Genomic DNA, 24,384 nt, shown 5'->3' on the forward strand with positions numbered 1-24,384 from the left:
TAAAATACTAAGAGATTGATAAAGTAAACATAGTCAAAATGTTCCCCCTTGTCGACAATCTAGAACGAGAGGCCACAGATATAGGTTGAGAGGTTGTAGACCTAAATCCGAGGAACTACTTCTCGCAGAGGGTGATGAATTTGTGGAACTCGCTGCCCCATATTGCAATAGAGTCCGAATCATTAAATGGTTCCACGAGGGTGATACATATATTTATGATTTTTTTTAAAACAGAATATGGGGAATAGGTAGGGAGGTGGACTTGATACAAGGAAGAGATCAGCCGTGATCTGAGTGAATGGCGGAGCAGGCTCGAGGGGCTGAATTGTCTACTTCTGTTCCTAATTTCTATGTTCCTAAACAATCCCCATTACAGGCTTAAATATTTTTCTATTTCCTAATTCTACCCATCAAGTCTCCAAGCCTGCGTGCCCATCATTATAATTTCAGCCTCATTCATTTAAGCTCTACCCCTCTCCCATCTTTCCTGTAAACCTTACAATTTGGTATCATTAGTTCCCAGCACTGGTCATCTTGTAGCTGTACTCGATAATGGCTATGCTGCCATACCCTTCAAGCTAAATTTATGTTGGCAACTCAGTCAATTTGTTGCTTATATTGAGTTTGTGTAAAGAACACTTATTTGGGTCATACAACCCAACCCGTCATTCTGCTCTTACATTTGACTAGTAGGATTTTTTTTTTTTTTTTTTAATTGCTCGTGGTTTAATTACTTTACATCTTTTAGTTTTCCCTTCACCAGTAGCACCTATAACACGATTTCTGACTGTTACTCCATTCCCTTTTGTTTGCAAACCATGACTCATTATCTTTTCCACCATTTACTAGTGTAAAGTCCTTGTGACCACCCTATTTATCCTTCCTGCTAGGGCCCTGGTTCCAGCTCAATTCAGGTGAAGTCCAACAGTTCCTTCCTGCCTCAGTACTGGGTGACAGTGTTCCATGAAATGCCCAATAAATTCCTTCAGGATATGAACAGCGAGCGAGTAAGTGGAGTTAAGGCTGACGAGCACTCAGGATTGTATTGAAAGGTGGAGCAAGCTCAAGGGGCCATATGGCCTACTCCTGCTCCTACTTCCTACTTTCTTGGGTTCGGCAGTTGTACGCAAGATTTAGTATCTTACGTAAATCATATCATTTCACACTCCATCCGTAGGATACCAAGTTGAAGTTCTATGGTGATTTGTCCTTGCAGCATTCGGAGTTGTTCTCCATATAATGAAATGAAAACAAGACTCTTAATGTCATGCTTTACCTTTGTCACAGGCAGATCTCCAACATTTAACTTCAGAGCACCAATAGCGGTTTTGCAGAGAATTACTGCCTCGTCACTGGATTTGACCTAAATCAATGAAAATATGCAAAAAATAAATAAAGAAACTAATATGAATAAAACTAGTGGAACACAACAAAAAAAAAAACAATGCTCACCTTTTCTTTTGTTTTTTCCAAAAATATTAGGGCCACATTAGGATCTGCAATTAAACACACGGCATATTCATCACAAAGGACATATGAAGACTGATCAATGATTTAATTACCGGGGCCAATATGCACTTCCTACTGGCTGGCTTTAAGATGACATTGTCTTTAATAGATGCGGATGGTGTTACGTTCCCATTTGCTATTGTAACTAGACGAGAAGATTGCAGAATGGAACCCTGGCTCAAAAGACCGCAACTTTTACTTAAAAAGAAACGTGGAGGAATGGAGTCACGGGACCTCTAATTAGTTTTAACAAGATAAAAAGCATTTAAACATGAAAAAATTGGATGTCCCCACCAAGCTTAACAATTATACACAGGTTTTAGGATATGGGTTACAAAGTACATCTTAATCTATAATGGTTTCATTAACATAAAGTCCCTTTTAAGCACACAAGATGACTGTGAGTAAATACACTCCACTCTAAACCCCAAGTGAATATTTGCGGATGTCTCTTCAGAATTACCCTCCCACCCAGATAATTGTCAAGTGAGAGTTTCCAAACTCCACTCCCAAGAACACGCTTTAAAATCTTTTCTCATAATTATGCTTTCCCTTAGCGATTTACATTCCGAACTCCAGACTGTTTTCCAAATGACACTTTTAAACAAAGCTTCTGCTCCACTTTGAATCCTGTCCAGTCTTTCTTCTGGCAGAGTTGAGAGATGTTCACTCCCTGAGGCTCCATCTCCAACTGTCATCAAATTAGCTAAACTAATACTGAAAAGCTTTTCTACCGTACAAGATCCCAGTTGCTAAGCAACCACCACTGGTTTATTTACTCTTCACACCATAACACTCTCTAAGCACAATATAGTCACAGTTGGAATTGAAACCAACGCTCACATATACAAACACGATGTTCTGTTTTTTAATACAAATTTAGAGTACCCAATTAATTTTTTCCAATTAAGGGGCAATTTAGCGTGTTCAATCCACCTACCCTGCACATCTTTGGGTTGTGGGGTCGAAACCCACGTAAACACGGGGAGAATGTGCGAACGCCACACGGACAGTGACCCAGAGCCGGGATCGAGCCTGGGACCTCGGCGCCGTAAGACTGCAGTGCTACCACTGCGCCACCGTGCTGCCCTTACATATACAAACACCGTTGTCCAACATGTATCTAACTATAGGTTTTGCCCTTCCAGGCCCCGAAACATTAAGTTAAAGCCATTTAAAACTATACCTTATTTCTAATATTTACCAATACAAATATAAATCCCTTAAAATTACCTCTGTTTTCTTAACATTGGTTAATTTACTCCCTTCCACTACTTTCGTGATCTCAGACATGAAACTCTCAGCCTTGTTGTTCCTGTTAATCTGCAGGCATTCTTCAAGCTGTGGAAATCCGTTTCGGACTTGTCTAACAGTTCCAGCTTCAGAAAATTCAAACAAGCCAAAACTAGGGCGTGTATAACAGAAGCAAGAGTAGTGGTTGTCTAGGTGATTAGTCATGATCTCACAAGATGCACTGGTGGCACTGTGATATTGTCAGTGGACTAATACTCCAGAGACCCAGGGCAATCCTCCAGAGTCCTGGGTTTGAGTTTTTAAAAATTCATTCATGGGATGTGGGCGTTACTGGCTGGGCCAGCATTTATTACCCATCCCCAAGGGCATTTAAGAGTCAACCACTTTGTTGTGGGTCTGGAGTCACATATAGGCCAAGTAAGGATGACAGTTTTCCTTCCCTAAATGACATTAATGAACCAGATGGGTTTATATGACATTCAACAATACTTTCCTGGACTTCCGGGTGCGGCGATGACTAGCTGAGTCGCACCTTTCGGCAGCTCCCGGTGGAACGGACTTTTGGGCTCTTAATAAGAGCCCCAACGGCAATTTTAACGGCTAAAAGTACTGTGCGGTGAACCAGAAGGGAATCCCCCCCGGATACGGATGAAAAAAGGATAGGCAGGTGGCCGGATTGCGGTGGATCCTTTAGAGCAGCGGCAAGGAAGGCAAGCAAAAACCAAGATGGCGTCGGAAGGTGGCAGTTTAATATGGGGCCCTGAGCAACACGAGTTTTTGAAACGCTGCGTGGAAGAACTCAAAAAGGAAATGAAGAAGGAGCTGTTGGCCCCGATATTACAGGTGATCGAAGGGCTAAAGGAGGAGCAAAAGACCCAGGAGCGGGAGCTTCGGGTCGTGAAGGAAAAGGCTGCCGAGAATGAGGACGACATACAGGGCCTGGTGGTGAAGATGGAGATGCACGAGGCACACCATAAACGATGTGTGGAAAGGCTGGAGAACAACGCGAGGAGGAACAACCTAAGGATTCTTGGTCTTCCTGAAGGTGCGGAGGGAGCGGACGTCGGGGCATATGTGAGCACGATGCTGCACTCGTTAATGGGAGCGGAGGCCCCGGCGGGTCCGCTGGAGGTGGAGGGAGCATACCGAGTGATGGCGCGAGGACCGAGAGCAGGAGAAATTCCTAGAGCCATAGTGGTGAGATTCCTCCGTTTTAAGGATAGAGAGATGGTCCTTAGATGGGCAAAGAAAACTCGGAGCAGTAAGTGGGAGAACGCGGTGATCCGCGTATACCAAGACTGGAGTACGGAGGTGGCGAGAAGGAGGGCGAGCTTTAATCGGGCCAAGGCGGTGCTTCACAAAAAGAAGATAAAATTCGGAATGCTTCAACCGGCAAGACTGTGGGTCACATATCAAGGGAGGCACCACTACTTTGAGACGGCGGATGAGGCGTGGACTTTTATCGTGGAAGAAAAATTGGAATGAGCGGGTTATTGAAAAAAGAACGTTTGAAACAAAGTGGTGGGGCGAGTATGGGGGGCGAAGAGGGGGGTAAAAAGGGGGGAAAGAGGAGTTTTATGTTATTAATCCTGCGATGTGGTAACTTTTCTCTCTTCCACAGGAGGTGGTGGGGGGAGGAAAGGAGGTGGAGGAGATGGGGCGTTGGCCATTGGGGTTGGGGGCGGGGCCAAGGGGGAAGCACGGGCTCGGTTCCCGCGCTATGATAATCATGGCGGGAATAGGGAAGCAGGAAGGAGGGGGCGTCGCACGGTGCGAGCCGAGGTCACGGAGGGAAGCCGAGGTCGGCCAGAGTTTGCTGACTTCTGGGAGCAACATGGGGGGTGTAACTACGCTAGTGGGGGATCTAGACTTTTTTGTTTTGGGAAGGGCGTTGATCCCGAAGGTGAGGGGAACGGAGTATACGGCTATAGCCATTTCGGATCACGCTCCACATTGGGTGGACTTGGAGATAGGGGAGGAAACAGAAGGGCGCCCACCCTGGAGAATGGACATGGGACTAATGGCAGATGAGGGGGTGTGTCTAAGGGTGAGGGGGTGCATTGAAAAGTACTTGGAACTCAATGATAATGGGGAGGTCCAGGTGGGAGTGGTCTGGGAGGCGCTGAAGGCAGTGGTTAGAGGGGAGCTGATATCAATAAGGGCACATAAAGGAAAGCAGGAGAGTAGGGAACGGGAGCGGTTGCTGCAAGAACTTCTGAGGGTGGACAGGCAATATGCGGAGGCACCGGAGGAGGGACTGTACAGGGAAAGGCAAAGGCTACGCGTAGAATTTGACTTGCTGACAACGGGTACTGCAGAGGCACAGTGGAGGAAGGCACAGGGTGTACAGTACGAATATGGGGAGAAGGCGAGCAGGTTGCTGGCACACCAATTGAGGAAAAGGGGAGCAGCGAGGGAAATAGGGGGAGTGAGGGATGAGGAAGGAGAGATGGAGCGGGGAGCGGAGAGAGTGAATGGAGTGTTCAAGGCATTTTATAAAAAATTATACGAAGCTCAACCCCCGGATGGGAGGGAGAGAATGATGGGCTTTCTGGACCGGCTGGAATTTCCCAAGGTGGAGGAGCAGGAAAGGGTGGGACTGGGAGCACAGATTGAAATAGAGGAAGTAGTGAAAGGAATTAGGAGCATGCAGGCGGGGAAGGCTCCGGGACCGGATGGATTCCCAGTTGAATTTTACAGGAAATATGTGGACTTGCTCGCCCCGCTACTGATGAGGACCTTTAATGAGGCAAAGGAAAGGGGACAGCTGCCCCTGACTATGTCTGAGGCAACGATATCGTTTCTCCTAATGAAGGAAAAGGACCCGCTGCAATGCGGGTCCTATAGACCTACTTCCCTCCTAAATGTAGACGCTAAGATTCTGGCCAAGGTAATGGCAATGAGGATAGAGGATTGTGTCCCGAGGGTGGTCCATGAGGACCAAACTGGGTTTGTGAAGGGGAGACAGCTGAATACGAATATACGGAGGCTGCTAGGGGTAATGATGATGCCCCCACCAGAGGGGGAAGCGGAGATAGTGGTGGCGATGGATGCTGAGAAAGCATTTGATAGAGTGGAGTGGGATTATCTGTGGGAGGTGCTGAGGAGATTTGGTTTTGGAGATGAGTATGTTGGATGGGTGCAGCTGTTGTATAGGGCCCCAGTGGCGAGTGTGGTCACGAATGGACGGGGATCTGCATACTTTCGGCTCCATAGAGGGACAAGGCAGGGATGCCCTCTGTCCCCATTATTGTTTGCACTGGCGATTGAGCCCCTGGCAATAGCATTGAGGGGTTCCAAGAAGTGGAGGGGAGTACTTAGAGGAGGAGAAGAACACCGGGTATCTCTGTATGCGGATGATTTGTTGTTATATGTGGCGGACCCGGCGGAGGGGATGCCAGAGATAATGCGGACACTTCGGGAGTTTGGAGAATTCTCAGGATATAAACTGAACATGGGGAAAAGTGAGTTGTTTGTGGTGCATCCAGGGGAGCAGAGCAGAGAAATAGAGGACTTTCCGCTGAGGAAGGTAACAAGGGACTTTCGTTACTTGGGGATCCAGATAGCCAAGAATTGGGGTACATTGCATAGGTTAAATTTAACGCGATTGGTGGAACAAATGGAGGAGGACTTCAAGAGATGGGGCATGGTATCCCTGTCACTGGCAGGGAGGGTGCAGGCGGTTAAAATGGTAGTCCTCCCGAGATTCCTCTTTGTGTTTCAGTGCCTCCCGGTGGTGATCACGAAGGCTTTTTTCAAAAGGATCGAAAAGAGTATCATGAGTTTTGTGTGGGCCGGGAAGACCCCGAGAGTGAGGAAGGGATTCTTACAGCGTAGCAGGGATAGGGGGGGGGCTGGCACTACCGAGCCTAAGTGAGTACTACTGGGCCGCCAATATCTCAATGGTGAGTAAGTGGATGGGAGAAGAGGAGGGAGTGGCGTGGAAGAGATTAGAGAGGGCGTCCTGTAGGGGGACTAGCCTACAAGCTATGGTGACGGCCCCACTGCCGTTCTCACCGAAGAAATACACCACAAGCCCGGTGGTGGTGGCGACTTTGAAAATTTGGGGACAGTGGAGACGGCATAGGGGAAAGACGGGAGCCTTGGTGGGGTCCCCGATAAGAAATAACCATAGGTTTGCCCCGGGGAGAATGGATGGGGGATTTGGAATATGGCAAAGAGCAGGAGTAACGCAACTGAAAGATCTGTTTGTGGATGGGAAGTTCGCAAGTCTGGGAGCGCTGACCGAGAAATATGGGTTGCCCCAAGGGAATGCATTCCGGTTTATGCAACTGAGGGCTTTTGCGAGGCAACAGGTGAGGGAATTCCCGCAGCTCCCGACGCATGAGGTGCAGGACAGAGTGATCTCAAAGACATGGGTGGGGGACGGTAAGGTGTCAGATATATATAGGGAAATGAGGGACGAGGGGGAGATTATGGTAGATGAGCTGAAAGGGACATGGGAAGAAGAGCTGGGGGAGGAGATTGAGGAGGGGCTGTGGGCGGATGCCCTAAGTAGGGTAAACTCATCGTCCTCGTGTGCCAGGCTAAGCCTGATTCAATTTAAGGTGTTACACGGCTCAGTAAATTTTTTGGGGTAGAGGATAGGTGTGCGAGATGCTCGAGAAGCCCAGCGAATCACACCCACATGTTCCGGTCATGTCCGGCACTACAGGGGTTCTGGGTGGGGGTGACAAAGGTGCTTTCGAAAGTAGTGGGGGTCCAGGTCGAACCAAGCTGGGGGTTGGCTATATTTGGGGTTGCACAAGAGCCGGGAGTGCAGGAGGCGAGAGAGGCCGATGTTTTGGCCTTTGCATCCCTAGTAGCCCGGCGCAGGATACTGTTGATGTGGAAGGAAGCCAAGCCCCCGGGGGTGGAGACCTGGATAAATGACATGGCCGGGTTTATAAAGCTGGAACGGATTAAGTTCGTCCTAAGGGGATCGGCTCAAGGGTTCACCAGGCGGTGGCAACCGTTCGTCGAATACCTCACAGAAAGATAGAGGGAATGGAAAAGAAGAAGGCAGCAGCAGCAGCCCGGGGGGGGGGCGGGGGGGGTAGGGGAGGAACCAGAAGGACTCTCAGGGTTGTTAATATATATGTATAATATGTATAGGTCGTTGCTATAAATAATTGTATATTGGACTGTTAAATCATATTTTTGGAGCGTGTTTATCTGAGACAAGGCAGTTGCCATTTAGTTTTAGTTTTTGTTATATATTATTTATTCTTTGTTTATAAAACAGGTCATTGTTATTTATACTGTTATATTATTGTGTAAAGGATACACAATGTACTGTGATGGTTGACCAAAAATTTTCAATAAAATATATTTAAAAAAAACAATACTTTCCTGGTCACCTTTAAACTGAGTCCCACCATGGCAAATGGTGAAATTTGAATTCAATTTAAAAAAAATAGAATTCTAAAGTTTAGTGATGACCACCAAACCATTGTCGATTGTTAAAACCCATCTAGTTCACTAATGTAATTTAGCAAAGGAAACCTGCCATCCTTACCTGGTCTGGCGACATGTGACTCCAGACCCACAGCAACGTGGTGAAGTCTTAAAATGTCCTCTAAACAAGGGAAATTAAGAATGGGCAATACATCCAGGCCTAGCCATGACGCCAACATGAACAAATTTTTTAAAAACTTGGTTTGAAGGTTTTAATTCAAACAGCCTCATTCCTATTTCATTAGTTTGGTGCCCAATCTCATCTCCAATATTGGTAACAAACCTAAAATTTCAATTAACTGCACAGATTGGCCAATTCACCAATTGAAACAGGAAATGCTTAAATATCCAATACTGGTTGAGCAGAAAGTTCCGCCAAATAAACACGGCAAGGACCCAAGCCACTCCCCCAATAAACTCTGTTCTCTGGTAGCACATCACTTAGGAGAAGTAGGCCATTCAAAAGATCAAGTCTGATCTAATTGTGATCTCAACACCACTTTCCTGTCTGCCTCACATAATGCTCGATTCCCTTGTCTATCAAAAAACTGTCGCACTCATTTGCGAATAAATTCAATGGCCCAGCCTCCACTGCTTTCTGGGGAAGAGATCTCTTATTCTTAAGCTGTGTCTCTTAGTTCTAGTCTCTCCCATAAGGGGAAACAACTTCTCAACATCCATCTTGTCAAGTTCCTTCAGAAACGTACTTGTTTCAATGAGATCGCCTCTCATTCTTCTTAAACCCAAAAAGGATTTAACCACAACCTGTTCAACCTTTCTTCATAAGGTGAGCCCTTCATCCAAGGAATCAGAGTGAACCTTCTCTGGACTTCTTCTACTGCAATTATACCCTTTTCAAATAAGGAGACCAAAACTGCACACACTACTCCAGATGTGGTCTCACCTACACCCTGTACAGCTGTAGTATTCATATTTATACTCATTTCCCCTTGCAATAAACTTCAACATTTAATTTGCCTTCCTAATCACTTGCTGTACCTGCATACTAATATTTTGAGATTCATGTACCAGGACACCCTCTGCACCAACGAGTTCGGCATTTACATAGTATATGGCTTTACTATTCTTCCTGCCAGTGGACAAGTTCACATTTTCCCACATTCTACTCCTCCACTCCATCTATCAAATTTTTGCCCATTCACTTCATCTACATATATCCCATTGTAGACTTAACTCCTTTCCTACTTTTCTTTGTGTTACCAATACATTTAGCTAACCTGTTCACTTCATCCAAGTCATTAATAAAGATTATAAATAGTTGAGTCCCCTACCTACCAACACAATCCCTTCTCTGACAACTGTCAAAGGCTAAACCAGACTATTTGGAACCTTGATTAAATGTCTGACCTCGAGATGAGCTTTGATCACATATTCACTCCACCCCTGCTTCAGCTCATCAGCGGGTGAAAATCTCACTTATGCCTTCATAACCTCCTATGCACCCCTGGCTGGTGTCCACAATCTACCCTCCATAAACTTGAGGTCATCCTATGCTCCGCTTGCCATGTCCTCACTTGCATCAAGTCCTATTCATAGATCATTTCTCTGCTCTCCAAATTAATTTTTGTTCTCATCCATGTGTTAAAATCCCTCCATGATCTCACCCCCTCTATTTCTGTAATCTCCTCCAACATCACAATCCTCTATGTTCTCTATGCAGCTCTGATCTTTGCCTGCTGAACATTCCTGATTTTGGCTAGGTCATAGAAGGCAGAGAGTAGCAATGGAAGGGTGCTTTTCTGATTGGAGGGCTGTGACTAGTGGTGTTCCGCAGGGATCTGTGCTGGGACCTTTGCTGTTCATAGTATATATAAATGATATGGAGGAAAACGTAACTGGTCTGATTAGTAAGTTTGCGGACGACACAAAGGTTGGTGGAATTGCAAACAGCGATGAGGACTGACAGAGGATACAGCAGGATTTAGATCATTTGGAGACTTGGGCGGAGAGATGGCAGATGGAGTTTAATCTGGACAAATGTGAGGTAATGCATTTTGGAAGGTCTAATACAGGTAGGGAATATACAGTGAATGGTAGAACCCTCAGTATGGACAGTCAGAGGGATCTAGGTGTATAGGTCCACAGGTCACTGAAAGGGGCAACACAGGTGAAGAAGGTAGTCAAGAAGGCATACGGCATGCTTGCCTTCATTGGCCGGGGCATTGAGTATAAAAATTGGCACGTCATGTTGCAGCTGTATAGCACCTTAGTTAGGCCACACTTGGGAGTATAGTGTTCAATTCTGGGCGCCACACTACCAGAGCGATGTGGAGGCTTTAGAGAGGATGCAGAAGAGATTTACCAGGATGTTGCCTGGTATGGAGGGCATTAGCTATGAGGAGAGGTTGAATAAATTTGGTTTGTTCTCATTGGAACGAAGGAGGTTGAGGGACGACCTGATAGAGGTCTACAAAATTATGAGGGGCATAGACAGAGTGGATAGTCAGAGACTTTTCCCCAGGGTAGAGGGGTCAATTACTAGGGGACATAGGTTTAAGGTGCGAGGGGCAAGGTTTAAAGGAGATGTACAAGGCAAGTTTTTTTTTTACAGAGGGTAGTGGGTGCCTGGAAATCGCTGCCGGAGGAGGTGGTGGAAGCAGGGACGATAGTGATGTTTAAGGGGCATCTTGACAAATACATGAATAGGATGGGAATAGAGGGATACGGACCCCGGAGCTCTATAAGATTTTAGTTTAGATGGGCAGCATGGTCGGCACAGGCTTGGAGGGCCAAAGGGCCTGTTCCTGTGCTGTATTTTTCTTTGTCCTTTCATCACACTACCCATGCCCCAAGCTCACCCCCTTTCCTTTCAGATGCTCCTTTAAATTACCACTTTGTAAATCATTGACCTTCAGACCTGATTTTTTTATGTGGTTTACGGTCAAATGTTTCTTTAAAATATTCTGACGAAGCACCTTAGGATGTTTTGTTTACATTAAAAGTTGCTGCTGTTGTGAAACTTGGACAGAGGTAAAGAGTCAGATGCTCACACCTACTTCACCCCTGGAGCACTCAGTTCAGGGAGGATCAATTGGCCTTCGAGATGGTGCAGTGCAGATTCACCAGAATGATATCAGGCCTAAAGGGATTAAATTAGGAGTCAGGTTGCACTAGCAAGATTTTTCTTCCGTTGAATATAGAAGATTAAGGGGTGATCTAATTGAGCTGCTGAGGATGATTACAAGAGCTACTAGTGTAGATGAAGAGTAACAATTTCCAATGTTAGGGAGAGTCCAGAGCAGTGGTGGGCAACCTGCGGCCCAGGGGCCACATGCAGCCCACCTGGATACTGAGTGTGGCCCATGAGGCATTTTATTGGCTGCTGCTCATGCACAATGTTGCCACATTCCTCTGATTTCCATCCGGGTAGTTTTTTTCCTATCGGTATGACTAAGTGATGGGCACACAAAGCAAGTGCAAGTGAAGTGAGGTGTATGCTGATTGCACACATTGACTGTGGGTGCTGTGAGCTCCCTCGGCATCCAAAGGGTAAATATTTATTTTGTCTTTACCATTTGAAGTTGATGATGGTTCTATTAATATATGATTAGGCATTTTCGATAACTCGTTCTGAAATATTCTGTGCGTATTGAATGTTTTAAATCTTACTCATTGGGTCATGGTTAGTGAACAAGCCTGGTTTCAGGCTTGCGCCCCATGGAGATGAAGGACCTCTCATGGGGCCCACTTACTAGCTTAGGTTGTCCATCATCGGTCTAGAACAGTGGGGGGGGGGGGGGGGGGGGGGGAGAATAACTTTCAAATTTAAGGGGTGATATCATGAAGCATCTCTTCACAAAAACGGTAATGAAATTCCAGAACCGTTTCCCACAAAAAGTGGAGCTTTCAAGACCGAGATGTATAGATTTCTGTTGAGCAAGGGCTTCGAGGGATGGTAGCCCAGATGGTAAAGACGGAATTGGTGGTGATCTAAGTGAATTATAAAGTTTGAGGGCTGAACGTCCTCATCTTGTTCCTATGCTCGGGAGAAACACACTCACCTGACATTTGTCGCACAACATGTAGAACAATCTCCACAAGAGACAGAGGGTTAATCCTGTAACAATATATTGCAAAAAGGGTTTAACCTGAAGAATTTTGATTTAATCGGCCAACATAATTTAAACAAAATATGCTTCTGCTTTGCCAATCCAGCTCTACTCCTTGACACACCTCCATCCACAAAAACATTAATTCTCCAGATCCAGCTGGGATTCACAAGGTCATGACTGTGTGTTTGGTCAGTTATTTTATTTTTGTCTAGAAACACCATTCCCTGCGAATTACTTCTGACGATTCTGAGCACAAACGCAGCTCAGGATGACACAAAGAGCTTTACAACCAATGAAGTAGTTTTTGTGAATGATGGTCATTATTATAACGCAGGAATATGCAGCATTCACATCAGAAAACATCAACAGGCACTGGAGAGATTAGAGTTCATTAAGGAGAGTCAGACCCTGCTTGACCAATCTAATTGTATTTTTGATAAAATAACATAGAAGGTTGATGAACGGGAAAGCAATGATATTGTCTTTAGAATTTTAAGAAAGCATTTGACAATGTACCATATAAAAAGACTGGCTAACAAAAATCAAGTGTCATGGAATGGAAGGGTCAGTGGCAGCATACAGGGTGAGTGATCCAGAGGACCTGACGACAAATGTTCTCGATAAACGAAGAATGGTGTGAAACATTACATAGAATAAGCATAATGAGAAAGAACACACTGGAGGGACTGACATCCTTGAAGGTGGATAAATTGCCATGGCCAGATGGACTGTATCCCAGGCTGTTAAAGGAAGCCAGGGAGGAAATAGCAGATGGTCGGAGGATCATTTTTCAATCCTCATTGAATATAGGAGAGGTACCAGAGGATTAGAGGCCTGCAAATTTTTTATCCCATTGTTTAAAAAGGGTGGGAGGGATAGGTCAAATAATTATACTTTGGTCAAAGTGACTTCAGTGGAGGGCCAATTATGAGAATCAATTCTGAGAGCCAGGATGAACTGATTCTGGCATTTAGACAGATATGGATTAATCAGAGATAGTCAGCATGGTTGAAGATGTGTCTTACCAATTTAATTGATTTTTTTAGAGGAAGTAACAAGGAGGATTAATGAGAATACTGCAGTTGATATGTTCAAAATAGATTTTAATAAGGCATTTAACAAGGTCCCATAAAGCAGACTGGTCAGAAAAGTAAAAGCCCATCGGATGCAGGGGAATGTGCAGAGTTGGATCCAAAATTGGATCTATGACAGGAAACAAAGGGCAAGGGGCTGTTTAGCACAGGGCTAAATCGCTGGCTTTGAAAGCAGAGCCAGCAGCACGGTTCAATTCCCGTAACAGCCTCCCCAAACAGGTGCCGGAATGTGGCGACTAGGGGCTTTTCACAGTAACTTCATTGAAGCCTACCTGTGACAATAAGCGATTTTCATTCATTTCATTTCATGATCGATAAATATTTTTGTGAATAGAAAGCAAGTTCCAGTATTCCACATGGTTCAGTGTTGGGTCCCCTGTTTGTGGTTTTTATTAATGATTTGGACTTAAATGTAGGAATCATGATTGGAAAACTTGCAGATGACACAAAAATTGGCCGTGTAGTTTATATTGAAGAGCATAGCCACAGACTCCAGAATGGTATCAATGGTTTGGCTGAGTGGGGGGAAAAGTGACAAATAGAATTCAATCCAGAGAAGTGTGAAGTCATGCCTTTGGGAAGGCAAACAAAGCAAGAGAATACATAATAAACAGGAAAATACTGAGAAGGGTCGCGTAAGTGCATGTCCACAGATAACTGAAGTAGACAGGATGGATGGATAAGGTGGTAAAGAAGATATAGAAAGCTTTCCTTTATTGTACAAGGTACAGAATACAAGAGCAGGGATGTCATATAGAACTGTATAAAATGCTGGTTAGGCCACAGCTAGAGTTTTGTGTACAGCTCTGCTCACATTACAGGAAGGACACAGAGTCATACAGCGCATTTGGCCCATCGAGTCTGCACCGACAATAACTACCTCTAATCTTGTGCTAATCCCACGCAGCACTTGTCCCATATCTTTGAATGTGACGGTGTTTCAAGTGCTCATCCAAGTGTTTTTTAAAGATTGTGAGGTTCCCAGCCTCCACCACCTTCCCAGGCAGTGCATTCCAGATTCTCACCACCGAGTGAAATTTATTTTTCTCAAATCCCCTCAAAATCTCCTGTCACTCACTCTAAAACTATGCTCTTGTGATTGACCCTTCAACCAAAAGGAACAACTGCTTTCTATTTATCCTGTCCAAACCCCTCAATCATATCCCCCTCAGCCTTCTCTGCTCTAAAGAAAACAATCCAAGCCTATCCAGTCTCTCCTTATAACACAGATGCTCCATTGCAGACAAGATCCTGGTGAATCTCCTCTGTACCCTGTCTCGTGCAATCACCTCCTTCCTATAGTGAAGTGACCAGAGCTGCACACAGTACTCCAGCTGTGGCCTAACCAATGTTCTGTACAGCTCCAACATAACCTACTTGCTCTTATGTTCTATACCACGACTGATAAAGGCAGTTGTCCCATATGCCTTCTTCACTACCCTATGTATTTGCCATCTTCAGGGACCTGTGAACAAGTACCCCAAGACCCATCTGTTCCTCTGAGCCTCTTAGATTCTCTGTCCCACCCCTATATCTAACTGTAACCCACGATCCTCCGCTTCACTGTTAACCACCCTACTAATCTTCACTGAGTAGTACTGCACTCCGTATGCTTCAACTGACGCCTGTGTCTATGTATTTACATTGTGTATATATGTATATCATATGTTTTTTCATGTATGGAACGATCTGTCTGGACTGAACGCAGAACAATACTTTTCACTGTACCTCGGTACACGTGACAATAAATAAAATCCAATCCAATCCGATCTTGGTGACATCTCCAAACTTTCGTATTCCCATGTTCTCGTCCATATCATTTATATATCCAATTGCTTGGTCTTGAAAATTGCAGCAATGAGGAAAGATTGAATAGGCTAGGGTCGTTTTCCTTAGAACAAGGAGGCTGAGGGATGAGGTATATAAAATTACAAGGGGCCGAGATAGAGTAAACAGGGAAGACCTGTTCCCCAAGCATAAGAGGTGAATTACCAGGAGCACAGATTTAAGGTGATTGATAGAAGAATTAGAGCGGATATTAAGTAAAGCTTTTTCACCCAGAGGGTGGTAGGTGTCTGGAATTTTCTGCCCAGGTTGGTGATTGAAGCAGCAACCCTAAACTCATTTAAAAAGGTACCTGGATATGCACTTCAAGTTTTGTAATGTGCAAGGCTACAGGCCACAGGCTGAAGCGGGATTACAATGGGTCGCTGTTTTTTTTTAAATTAGCCGGTGCAGATACAATGAGCTGAATAGCTTCCTTCTGTGCTGTATCTTTTCTATGGTCTATGCAACAGGAGTCCACCAAGGCAACAGGTGGAATATAATTAATACAGCTAGAAAAAGTGAGTTTTAGAGTTTACAATGTCCCAGAAACCTCCACGCCCATTCCTGTCCAACTGTCAGGACAGAAGCGATGGTACAGGAGTTTAATCAGGAGGGTATTGGCCTGAAAGTCTGCAACATTGACTCCAAGCCCCTCAAACTCTCATGGCATCAAGTCAAACATGGGCAAGGAAACCTACTGCTGATTACCAATTACCACCCGCTCATCTGATGAATCACTGCTCCTCCATGTTGGACACCATCTGGAAAAATGTCTTGAGGGTAGCATGGGCACAGAGTGTATTCTTGGTGGGGGAACTTCAATGCCCATCAGCAAGAATGGCTCAGCAGTACAAGCACTGACTGAGCTGGCCCAGTCCTGAAAGACACATATGCCAGGCTGGGCCTGCAGCAGGTTATGAGGGAACTAATAAGAGGAAAAGACCTGTTTGACCTTGGCTGTCACCAATCTTATCTTAGGTGATTTGGACATTCTGAATTCTCCGTCAGTGTAGCCTAACAGGCACTGTAGTGTGGCAACTTGGGGCTTTTCATTGCGGTGTTAATCTAAGCCTACTTGTGAAACTAATAAAGATTATTATCTCTCCATGACAGTATTGGTAGAAGTGACAATCACAGTCCTTGTGAAGACAAAAGTCCCATCTTTGTACGAAGGATACTGCCCATCATGTTCTGTGGCACACCACCATGTTAAATGTGATAGATTCTCAACTGATCGTGCAGCTCAAAATTGGGCATCCATGAGGTGCTATGAACCGTCAGCAGCTACTGAATCGTCTTGCTTGCAATCTGTAACATCAGGCTCAGAATCTGTAACATCAGGCTCTGGAATATCCTTCACTCTACCATTATCAGGCAAGGAAATCAACCCTGGTTCAATGTGGAGTGCAGGAGAGCTTGCCAGGAGCAGCATCACAACATAGGCACCAATCTGCTGAAGCTCCAGCACAGGATTACATGCATGTAAAACAGCAGAAACAGCCTTACGATAGAGCTAAGTGATTTCACATCCAACAGATCAGATCAAAACTCTGCGGCTCTGCCGCATCAAGTTGTAAATGGCGATGGACAATTAAACTAACTAGAGGCTCCACAAAAATCCCCATTGATAATGATGGTAAACCCAGCATGCCTGTACAAAAGATAAGGCTGAAGCATTTGTAACCACCTTCAGCCAGAAGTGCAGAGTAGATGGCCCAATTGTCCAGGTATGCCCCACCACAAAAGAAAGACAAATCCAACCTGACCAATTACCACCCCATCAGTCTATTCTCGATCAAAGTGATGGAAAGTGTTGTCAACAATGGTATCAAGTGGCACTTACACAGCAATAACCTGAGGCAGAACGGTGGCAGAGAAGGAAAGGAAGCAAATCCTGCACTCCAGGTCCCACTACCTTTTGGGGTATTCTGCCCCATGTGCTCAACGACCTGTGGGCCAGTTCAGCCACAGGAAGAACTATGAATGAGACCAATGGCACGGAGTAGACATCATCCTGGAATCGAGGGACAGCTGACGATGAACTCACCATTGCTGCTAACTGTATCTCTTGGCGCTACAATAAGTATGCTGAAATGTTCAGTATACCAAAATCAAAGTCAAATCAGTTCGGGTTCCGCCAGGGCCGTTCAGTTCCTGACCTCATTACAACCTTGGTCCAAATACTGACAAATGAACTGAACTTATGGTGACATGAGAGCAGCTGCCCTTAACATCCAGGCAATATTCAGCCCAAGCAAAACTGAAGTCAATAGGATTCAGGAGGAAAACCTGCCACTGGCCGAAGTCATGTCTTGCACAAAGAAAGGTGGTTGTAATTGTTGCAGGCCAAATAACCCCTAACCTCTGATCTCTGGTTTAGCTGGGACTGGTTAGCACAGGGCTAAATTGCAGGCTTTGAAAGCAGACCAAGGCAGGCCAGCAGCACGGCTCAATTCCCGTACCAGCCTCCCTGAACAGGTGCCGGAATGTGGCGACTAGGGGCTTTTCACAGTAACTTCATTTGAAGCCTACTTGTGACAATAAGCGATTTTCATTTCATTTCATTTAACTCAGTCCCAGGACATCACTGCAGGAAATCCCCAGGGTAGTGTCTCAAACCCAACCATCTTCAGTTGCTTCATCAATGACCTTCCTTCCACCACAAGGTCAGAAGTGGGGATGTTCGCTGATGACTGCACAATATTCAGTACAATTTGCGTCTCATCAGATATGGAAATAGTCTGCGCCCACATGCAGCATGGACAACATTTGGGATTGAGGTGATAGATGGAAAGTAAGGTGGTAGGTAACATTTGCACCACACAAGTATCAAGCAATGACCATGACCATCTCCAGCAAAAGGGAATCTAACCACCTCCCCATGACAGTCAATGACATTACCATTACTGAATTGCGAACAATATTATCATGGGTGTTACTATTGACCTGAAACTGAACTAGCCATGTAAATACCTTTTCTATGGCTACAAGAGCAGATAAGAGGTTCGGAGTTCTGCTGTGAGTAACTCACCTCCTGACTTCTCAAAGATTGTCCACCATCTACAAGACACAATTCAAGAGTGTGATTTACTGCTCCCCACTTGACTTGATGGGTTCCACACTATCCAGGACAAATCAGCCTGCTTGGTCGGCACTGATCCAACATCTTTAATATCCACTCCATCCAACATCAGCGTACAGCGGCAGCAGTGTGAACCATATAAAAGATGCACTGCAGCAACTCACCAACAGTACCTTCCAAACCCACAACCTCAATCACCAAGAAAAGTGATAAACAAATTAGCTTAAGGACAGAAAACAAAGAGTTGTGGTAAATGGTTGTTATTCAGGTTGGATGATAATGAGCAGCAGTGTTTCTCAAGTTAGTGCTGGGACCACAACTTTTGGTATAGTAAGGATGATACTAATCGACTGCAACAGAAGAGGGACTGACTGTCAGAATGAACAGACAAGTGGCACATGGAATTTAATAGAGTGTGAAGTCATGCATTTGGCAGGAGTGGGAGAGGCAATATTGATTTAATGGCACAATTCTAAACAATGTTCAGATTCAGAAGGACCTGGGGCTTTAGGTGCATTGACGCTTGAAAGTGGTTTAACGCATTGAGAAAGTAATTAGCAAAGCACAAGAGATCTTGAGTTCCATAAATAGAGGTATGGAGTAAAAAAGCTTGAGGTTACGCTGAACCTTAATAAAACTATAGCCAGGTTCACCTTAGAGCAAAGGAGGTCGAGGGATGATTTGATAGAAGTCTACACGATTATGCAGATTTAGGTATGATAGACAAATAAAATCTGTTTCCATTAGCTGATGGCTTAACAATTAGGTAGCACATATTTAAGATTTTCAGCAAGAGATGGGGGTAGGGGATGAGAGAGAATTTGTTTTGTTTTACACGGCAAGTGGTAAAGACCTCAGTGCCTACAACAGTAGTAGAAATGAAGACAGTGATTCCAAAAGGAGGGAAATAAACTTGCTGAGTTTGGAAATAGAGAAAAGGACTAACACTGCAGCATGTGGTTGATGGACGAATGGTCTCTTTCTGCGTGTAGTGTCGCCATGAGTTTCAAAGATTAAAACTACACAGGATAGATCAGTATAGATTCACTAGGATGATAACAGGGATGGAAACTTTGGTTAGGACAGACTGGAGACACTGGGATTGTTACCCCTGAAGCAGCGAAAGTCAGAGGAAGTTTAATAACAGATTTTACATTGCAACACGTTTTGGCAAGTGATAAGAGAGTTTGAGAAATTTGTGCAAATAGGTTGCTGAAGTACAGAATAGCTTGAAACACAGAAGGCGTGGAAGAGTCAAGTGAAGCTTCTCAATGGGAAAGCTGGATAAGTGCTTGAAGCAAGGATGATACAGACACTGGCACAAACAGAGATTATTATGGGACTGCCCTAGCACACAGCTGATACAGACAAGGATGGGCTGAAATGCCTCCTTTCATGCTGTTAAATTCCAAAAGTACATTTGATAAGTTATAGGCATAATTAAAATTTACTTCTTACCTGTGCTCAAATTCACTAATAAAATTCTCATAAAGCTGCAAAAGAAAATGTTTTATTATGTAATGCAAAAAGGGCAAACTAAATTGTTTGCATTGAAAGATATATTGTGGCCAAATTGCCTACCTTGATCAAACCATCACCTGTAGCGAAGCAGGGGTTTTGCACAAAATTCTGCAGTCGGACAGTGAGTTGGTGCCACAATCTGTGGTTAAAACAAAACAGGGTTACAAAGCAGAGGCATCTGGAGTAGTCAGCACCTTCCCGAGGGAACCAGCAATAGCTAAACCTAACCCCTCACTGCTGCAGCTGTATCCCATGAAACAAAAATGCCCCCCATAATCACAATCCTCCCACCCTGAACTCATCCAACCCCCCCCTTCCCCATCACCATCCACACAGATCTCTCTGCCCACCCCACCACCCAGATCTCTCTCTGCCCACCTTACCCCATCACCCAGATCTCTCTCTGCCCACCTTACCCCATCACCCAGATCTCTCTCTGCCCACCTTACCCCATCACCCAGATCTCTCTCTGCCCACCTTACCCCATCACCTAGATCTCTCTGCCCACTCCACCCCACCACCCAGATCTCTCTGCCCACCCCATCACCCAGATCTCTCTGCCCACCTTACCCCATCACCCAGATCCATCTGCCCACTCCATCCCATAGATCTCACTCTGCCCACTCCACCCCCATCACCCAGATCTCTCTCTGCCCACCCCATCACCTAGATCTCTCTGCCCACTCCACCCCATCATCCATATCTCTGCTCACCCCACCCAGATTCCTCTGCCCACTCCACCCCATCACCCAGATCTCTCTGCCCATCACCCAGATCTCTCTCTGCCCACCCCACATATCTCTCAGCCCAGCCTATCCCCATTACCCAGATCTCTCTCTGCCCACCCCACCAATCAGATCTCTTTACCCATCCCACCACCATCACTCAGATCTCGCTGCCCAGCCCTCCCCATCACCCAGACCTCTCTCTGCCCTCTTCACCCCATCACTCATGTCTCTCTCTGTGCACCCCCATCCCAGGTCACCCTGACGCGGGTTGTGTGCGTGTCCCTGGGTCAGCGTCGGGGTGGGGGAGGACTGAGAGAGAATCACAGGCCCCGGACGGTGACTCAGCGGGAAGCCCCGGGGCCTGGGAGAGGGGTTGGGGGGGGGGGGGGGGGGCTTGCGGAGAGGGGTTGGGGGGGGGGGGGGCTTGCGGAGAGGGGTTGAGGGGGGGGGGGGGCTTGCGGAGAGGGGTTGAGGGGGGGGGGGGGGGCTTGCGGAGAGGGGTCCTGCTCGCTGGGCTCCGGGCTCTCACTTCTTGTTGTAAAGCTCCTCCATTTGCTGCCAGTCGGGGCCCAGCTCCCCGGCCCCGCTCTGCTGCTGCTGCAGGAAGCCGCTCACATCCCTCATGCTGCCGGCCGCTGTCGCCTGAGGCCCGTGCTGGGGGAGGGGAAGAGGAGCGCTGCGGCCTGTCTGCTCTGGGTCACTCAGCCCCCGGTCAGTCGGACTCGGGCTCTGCCGGCTCGGGCTCCACGTTCAGTCCCGGTCTCTCTCCGCGCGGCTCCTCCCGGAAGTTCCACCCGGCAGCAGGGCCACTTCCGGTACCGTACATATCCGAATAGAGAGCCCAGGCGGCCGGCCTGCTGAGTGTAAAACAACCACTCCCGTCCGACAGCCCATCACACACACTGGCATTTTCCTCAAGGCCTCGTCCCACACCGACACATCCGGTCAGATATTCCCCGGCCTGACGGTTTACAGATTCAAGCAAAAATGCCAAAAGTAAATGAAAATAAACACATCATTGGTGTTACCGCCGCGACGTTTTATTTTTCTGCAGTTTGCTCGCAGCAGCGCCCCGGAGATCAGTGTCGAGCCGCTGGAGCCTCCTCCCGGGACGAAGGGTGGCGCCCCCCCCCCCCCCGCTGACATTGGGAGTCTGGCTGCGGTTGGTTCAGGAGGCGCGTCTGGTCGGAGTGTTACGGCAGGCCCAGGCCCGGGCCCAGTAACCGTCCGGGGAGAGAGACAGCGGGACAGGTAAACACCGCCCGGGGAGAGAGACAGCGGGACAGGTAAACACCGCCCGGAGAGAGAGACAGCGGGACAGGTAAATACCGCCCGGGGAGAGAGACAGCGGGACAGGTAAATACCGCCCGGGGAGAGAGACAGCGGGACAGGTAAACACCGCCCGGGGAGAGAGACAGCGGGACAGGTAAACACCGCCCGGGGAGAGAGACAGCGGGACAGGTAAATACCGCCCGGGGAGAGAGACAGCGGGACAGGTAAACACCGCCCGGGGAGAGAGACAGCGGGACAGGTAAACACCGCCCGGGGAGAGAGACAGCGGGACAGGTAAACACCGCCCGGGGAGAGAGACAGGTAAACACCGCCCGGAGAGAGAGACAGCGGGACAGGTAAATACCGCCCGGGGAGAGAGACAGCGGGACAGGTAAATACCGCCCGGGGAGAGAGACAGCGGGACAGGTAAACACCGCCCGGGGAGAGAGACAGCGGGACAGGTAAACACCGCCCGGAGAGAGACAGCGGGACAGGTAAATACCACCCGGAGAGAGAGACAGCGGGACAGGGAAACACCGCCCGGAGAGAGAGACAGCGGGACAGGTAAATACCGCCCGGAGACAGCGGGACAGGTAAACACCGCCCGGAGAGAGAGACAGCGGGACAGGTAAACACCGCCCGGAGAGAGAGACAGCGGGACAGGTAAACACCGCCCGGAGAGAGAGACAGCGGGACAGGTAAACACCGCCCGGGGAGAGAGACAGCGGGACAGGTAAACACCGCCTGGGGAGAGAGAGACAGCGGGACAGGTAAACACCGCCCGGAGAGAGAGAGACAGCGGGACAGGTAAACACCGCCCGGAGAGAGAGACAGCGGGACAGGTAAACACCGCCCGGGGAGAGAGACAGCGGGACAGGTAAACACCGCCCGGAGAGAGAGACAGCGGGACAGGTAAACACCGCCCGGGGAGAGAGACAGGTAAACACCGCCCGGAGAGAGAGACAGCGGGACAGGTAAATACCGCCCGGGGAGAGAGACAGCGGGACAGGTAAATACCGCCCGGGGAGAGAGACAGCGGGACAGGTAAACACCGCCCGGGGAGAGAGACAGCGGGACAGGTAAACACCGCCCGGGGAGAGAGACAGCGGGACAGGTAAACACCGCCCGGGGAGAGAGACAGGTAAACACCGCCCGGAGAGAGAGACAGCGGGACAGGTAAATACCGCCCGGGGAGAGAGACAGCGGGACAGGTAAATACCGCCCGGGGAGAGAGACAGCGGGACAGGTAAACACCGCCCGGGGAGAGAGACAGCGGGACAGGTAAACACCGCCCGGAGAGAGACAGCGGGACAGGTAAATACCACCCGGAGAGAGAGACAGCGGGACAGGGAAACACCGCCCGGAGAGAGAGACAGCGGGACAGGTAAATACCGCCCGGAGACAGTGGGACAGGTAAACACCGCCCGGAGAGAGAGACAGCGGGACAGGTAAACACCGCCCGGAGAGAGAGACAGCGGGACAGGTAAACACCGCCCGGAGAGAGAGACAGCGGGACAGGTAAACACCGCCCGGAGAGAGAGACAGCGGGACAGGTAAACACCGCCCGGAGAGAGAGACAGTGGGACAGGTAAACACCGCCCGGAGAGAGAGACAGCGGGACAGGTAAACACCGCCCGGAGAGAGAGACAGCGGGACAGGTAAACACCGCCCGGAGAGAGAGACAGCGGGACAGGTAAACACCGCCCGGAGAGAGAGACAGCGGGACAGGTAAACACCGCCCGGAGAGAGAGACAGCGGGACAGGTAAACACCGCCCGGAGAGAGAGACAGCGGGACAGGTAAACACCGCCCGGAGAGAGAGACAGCGGGACAGGTAAACACCGCCCGGGGAGAGAGACAGCGGGACAGGTAAACACCGCCCAGAGAGAGAGACAGCGGGACAGGTAAACACCGCCCGGAGAGAGAGACAGCGGGACAGGTAAATACCGCCCGGAGAGAGAGAGAGACAGCGGGACAGGTAAACACCGCCCGGAGAGAGAGACAGCGGGACAGGTAAACACCGCCCGGGGAGAGAGACAGTGTGACAGGTAAACACCGCCCGGAGAGAGAGACAGTGTGACAGGTAAATACCGCCCGGGGAGAGAGACAGTGTGACAGGTAAACACCGCCCGGGGAGAGAGACAGTGTGACAGGTAAACACCGCCCGGAGAGAGGGACAGCGGGACAGGTAAACACCGCCCGGGGAGAGAGACAGTGTGACAGGTAAACACCGCCCGGAGAGAGAGACAGTGTGACAGGTAAACACCGCCCGGGGAGAGAGACAGTGTGACAGGTAAATACCGCCCGGGGAGAGAGACAGTGTGACAGGTAAATACCGCCCGGGGAGAGAGACAGTGTGACAGGTAAACACCGCCCGGGGAGAGAGACAGCGGGACAGGTAAACACCGCCCGGGGAGAGAGACAGTGTGACAGGTAAATACCGCCCGGGGAGAGAGACAGTGTGACAGGTAAACACCGCCCGGGGAGAGAGACAGTGTGACAGGTAAACACCGCCCGGGGAGAGAGACAGTGTGACAGGTAAACACCGCCCGGGGAGAGAGACAGTGT

At 47.9% G+C, this 24,384-nt stretch overlaps 2 protein-coding genes across 5 annotated transcripts in view; one reads left to right on the top strand and one right to left on the bottom strand.

Annotated features, from left to right (window-relative positions):
- The window catches only part of LOC140384421 (26S proteasome non-ATPase regulatory subunit 13-like), a 45,714-nt gene extending 24,386 nt beyond the window's left edge, over window positions 1-21,328 (bottom strand). Inside the window, exons 1-6 of the mRNA XM_072466102.1 lie at window positions 21,075-21,328; window positions 19,878-19,956; window positions 19,755-19,789; window positions 12,243-12,298; window positions 1,453-1,496; window positions 1,277-1,363 (exon numbers count right to left, since the gene is read on the bottom strand). Coding sequence (XP_072322203.1) covers window positions 1,277-1,363; window positions 1,453-1,496; window positions 12,243-12,298; window positions 19,755-19,789; window positions 19,878-19,956; window positions 21,075-21,169 — 396 coding nt within the window. The 5' untranslated portion in view covers window positions 21,170-21,328. The remainder of the gene's footprint in view (window positions 1-1,276; window positions 1,364-1,452; window positions 1,497-12,242; window positions 12,299-19,754; window positions 19,790-19,877; window positions 19,957-21,074) is intronic.
- A 48-nt stretch (window positions 21,329-21,376) lies between these two features.
- Window positions 21,377-24,384, top strand: part of sirt3 (sirtuin 3) — a 62,177-nt gene continuing 59,169 nt past the window's right edge. Inside the window, exon 1 of one of the 4 annotated variants that reach the window (XM_072466108.1) lies at window positions 21,377-21,541. The gene's annotated coding sequence lies outside the window, so the exon portion shown is untranslated. Of the gene's footprint in view, window positions 21,542-21,607; window positions 21,797-24,384 lie in introns of those variants that run through there. The other 3 variants (XM_072466109.1, XM_072466103.1, XM_072466104.1) reach the window with 3 other exon arrangements.

This window comes from Scyliorhinus torazame, chromosome 10 (assembly GCF_047496885.1).
Source record: "Scyliorhinus torazame isolate Kashiwa2021f chromosome 10, sScyTor2.1, whole genome shotgun sequence".
NCBI classification, from domain to species: Eukaryota; Metazoa; Chordata; class Chondrichthyes; order Carcharhiniformes; family Scyliorhinidae; genus Scyliorhinus; species Scyliorhinus torazame.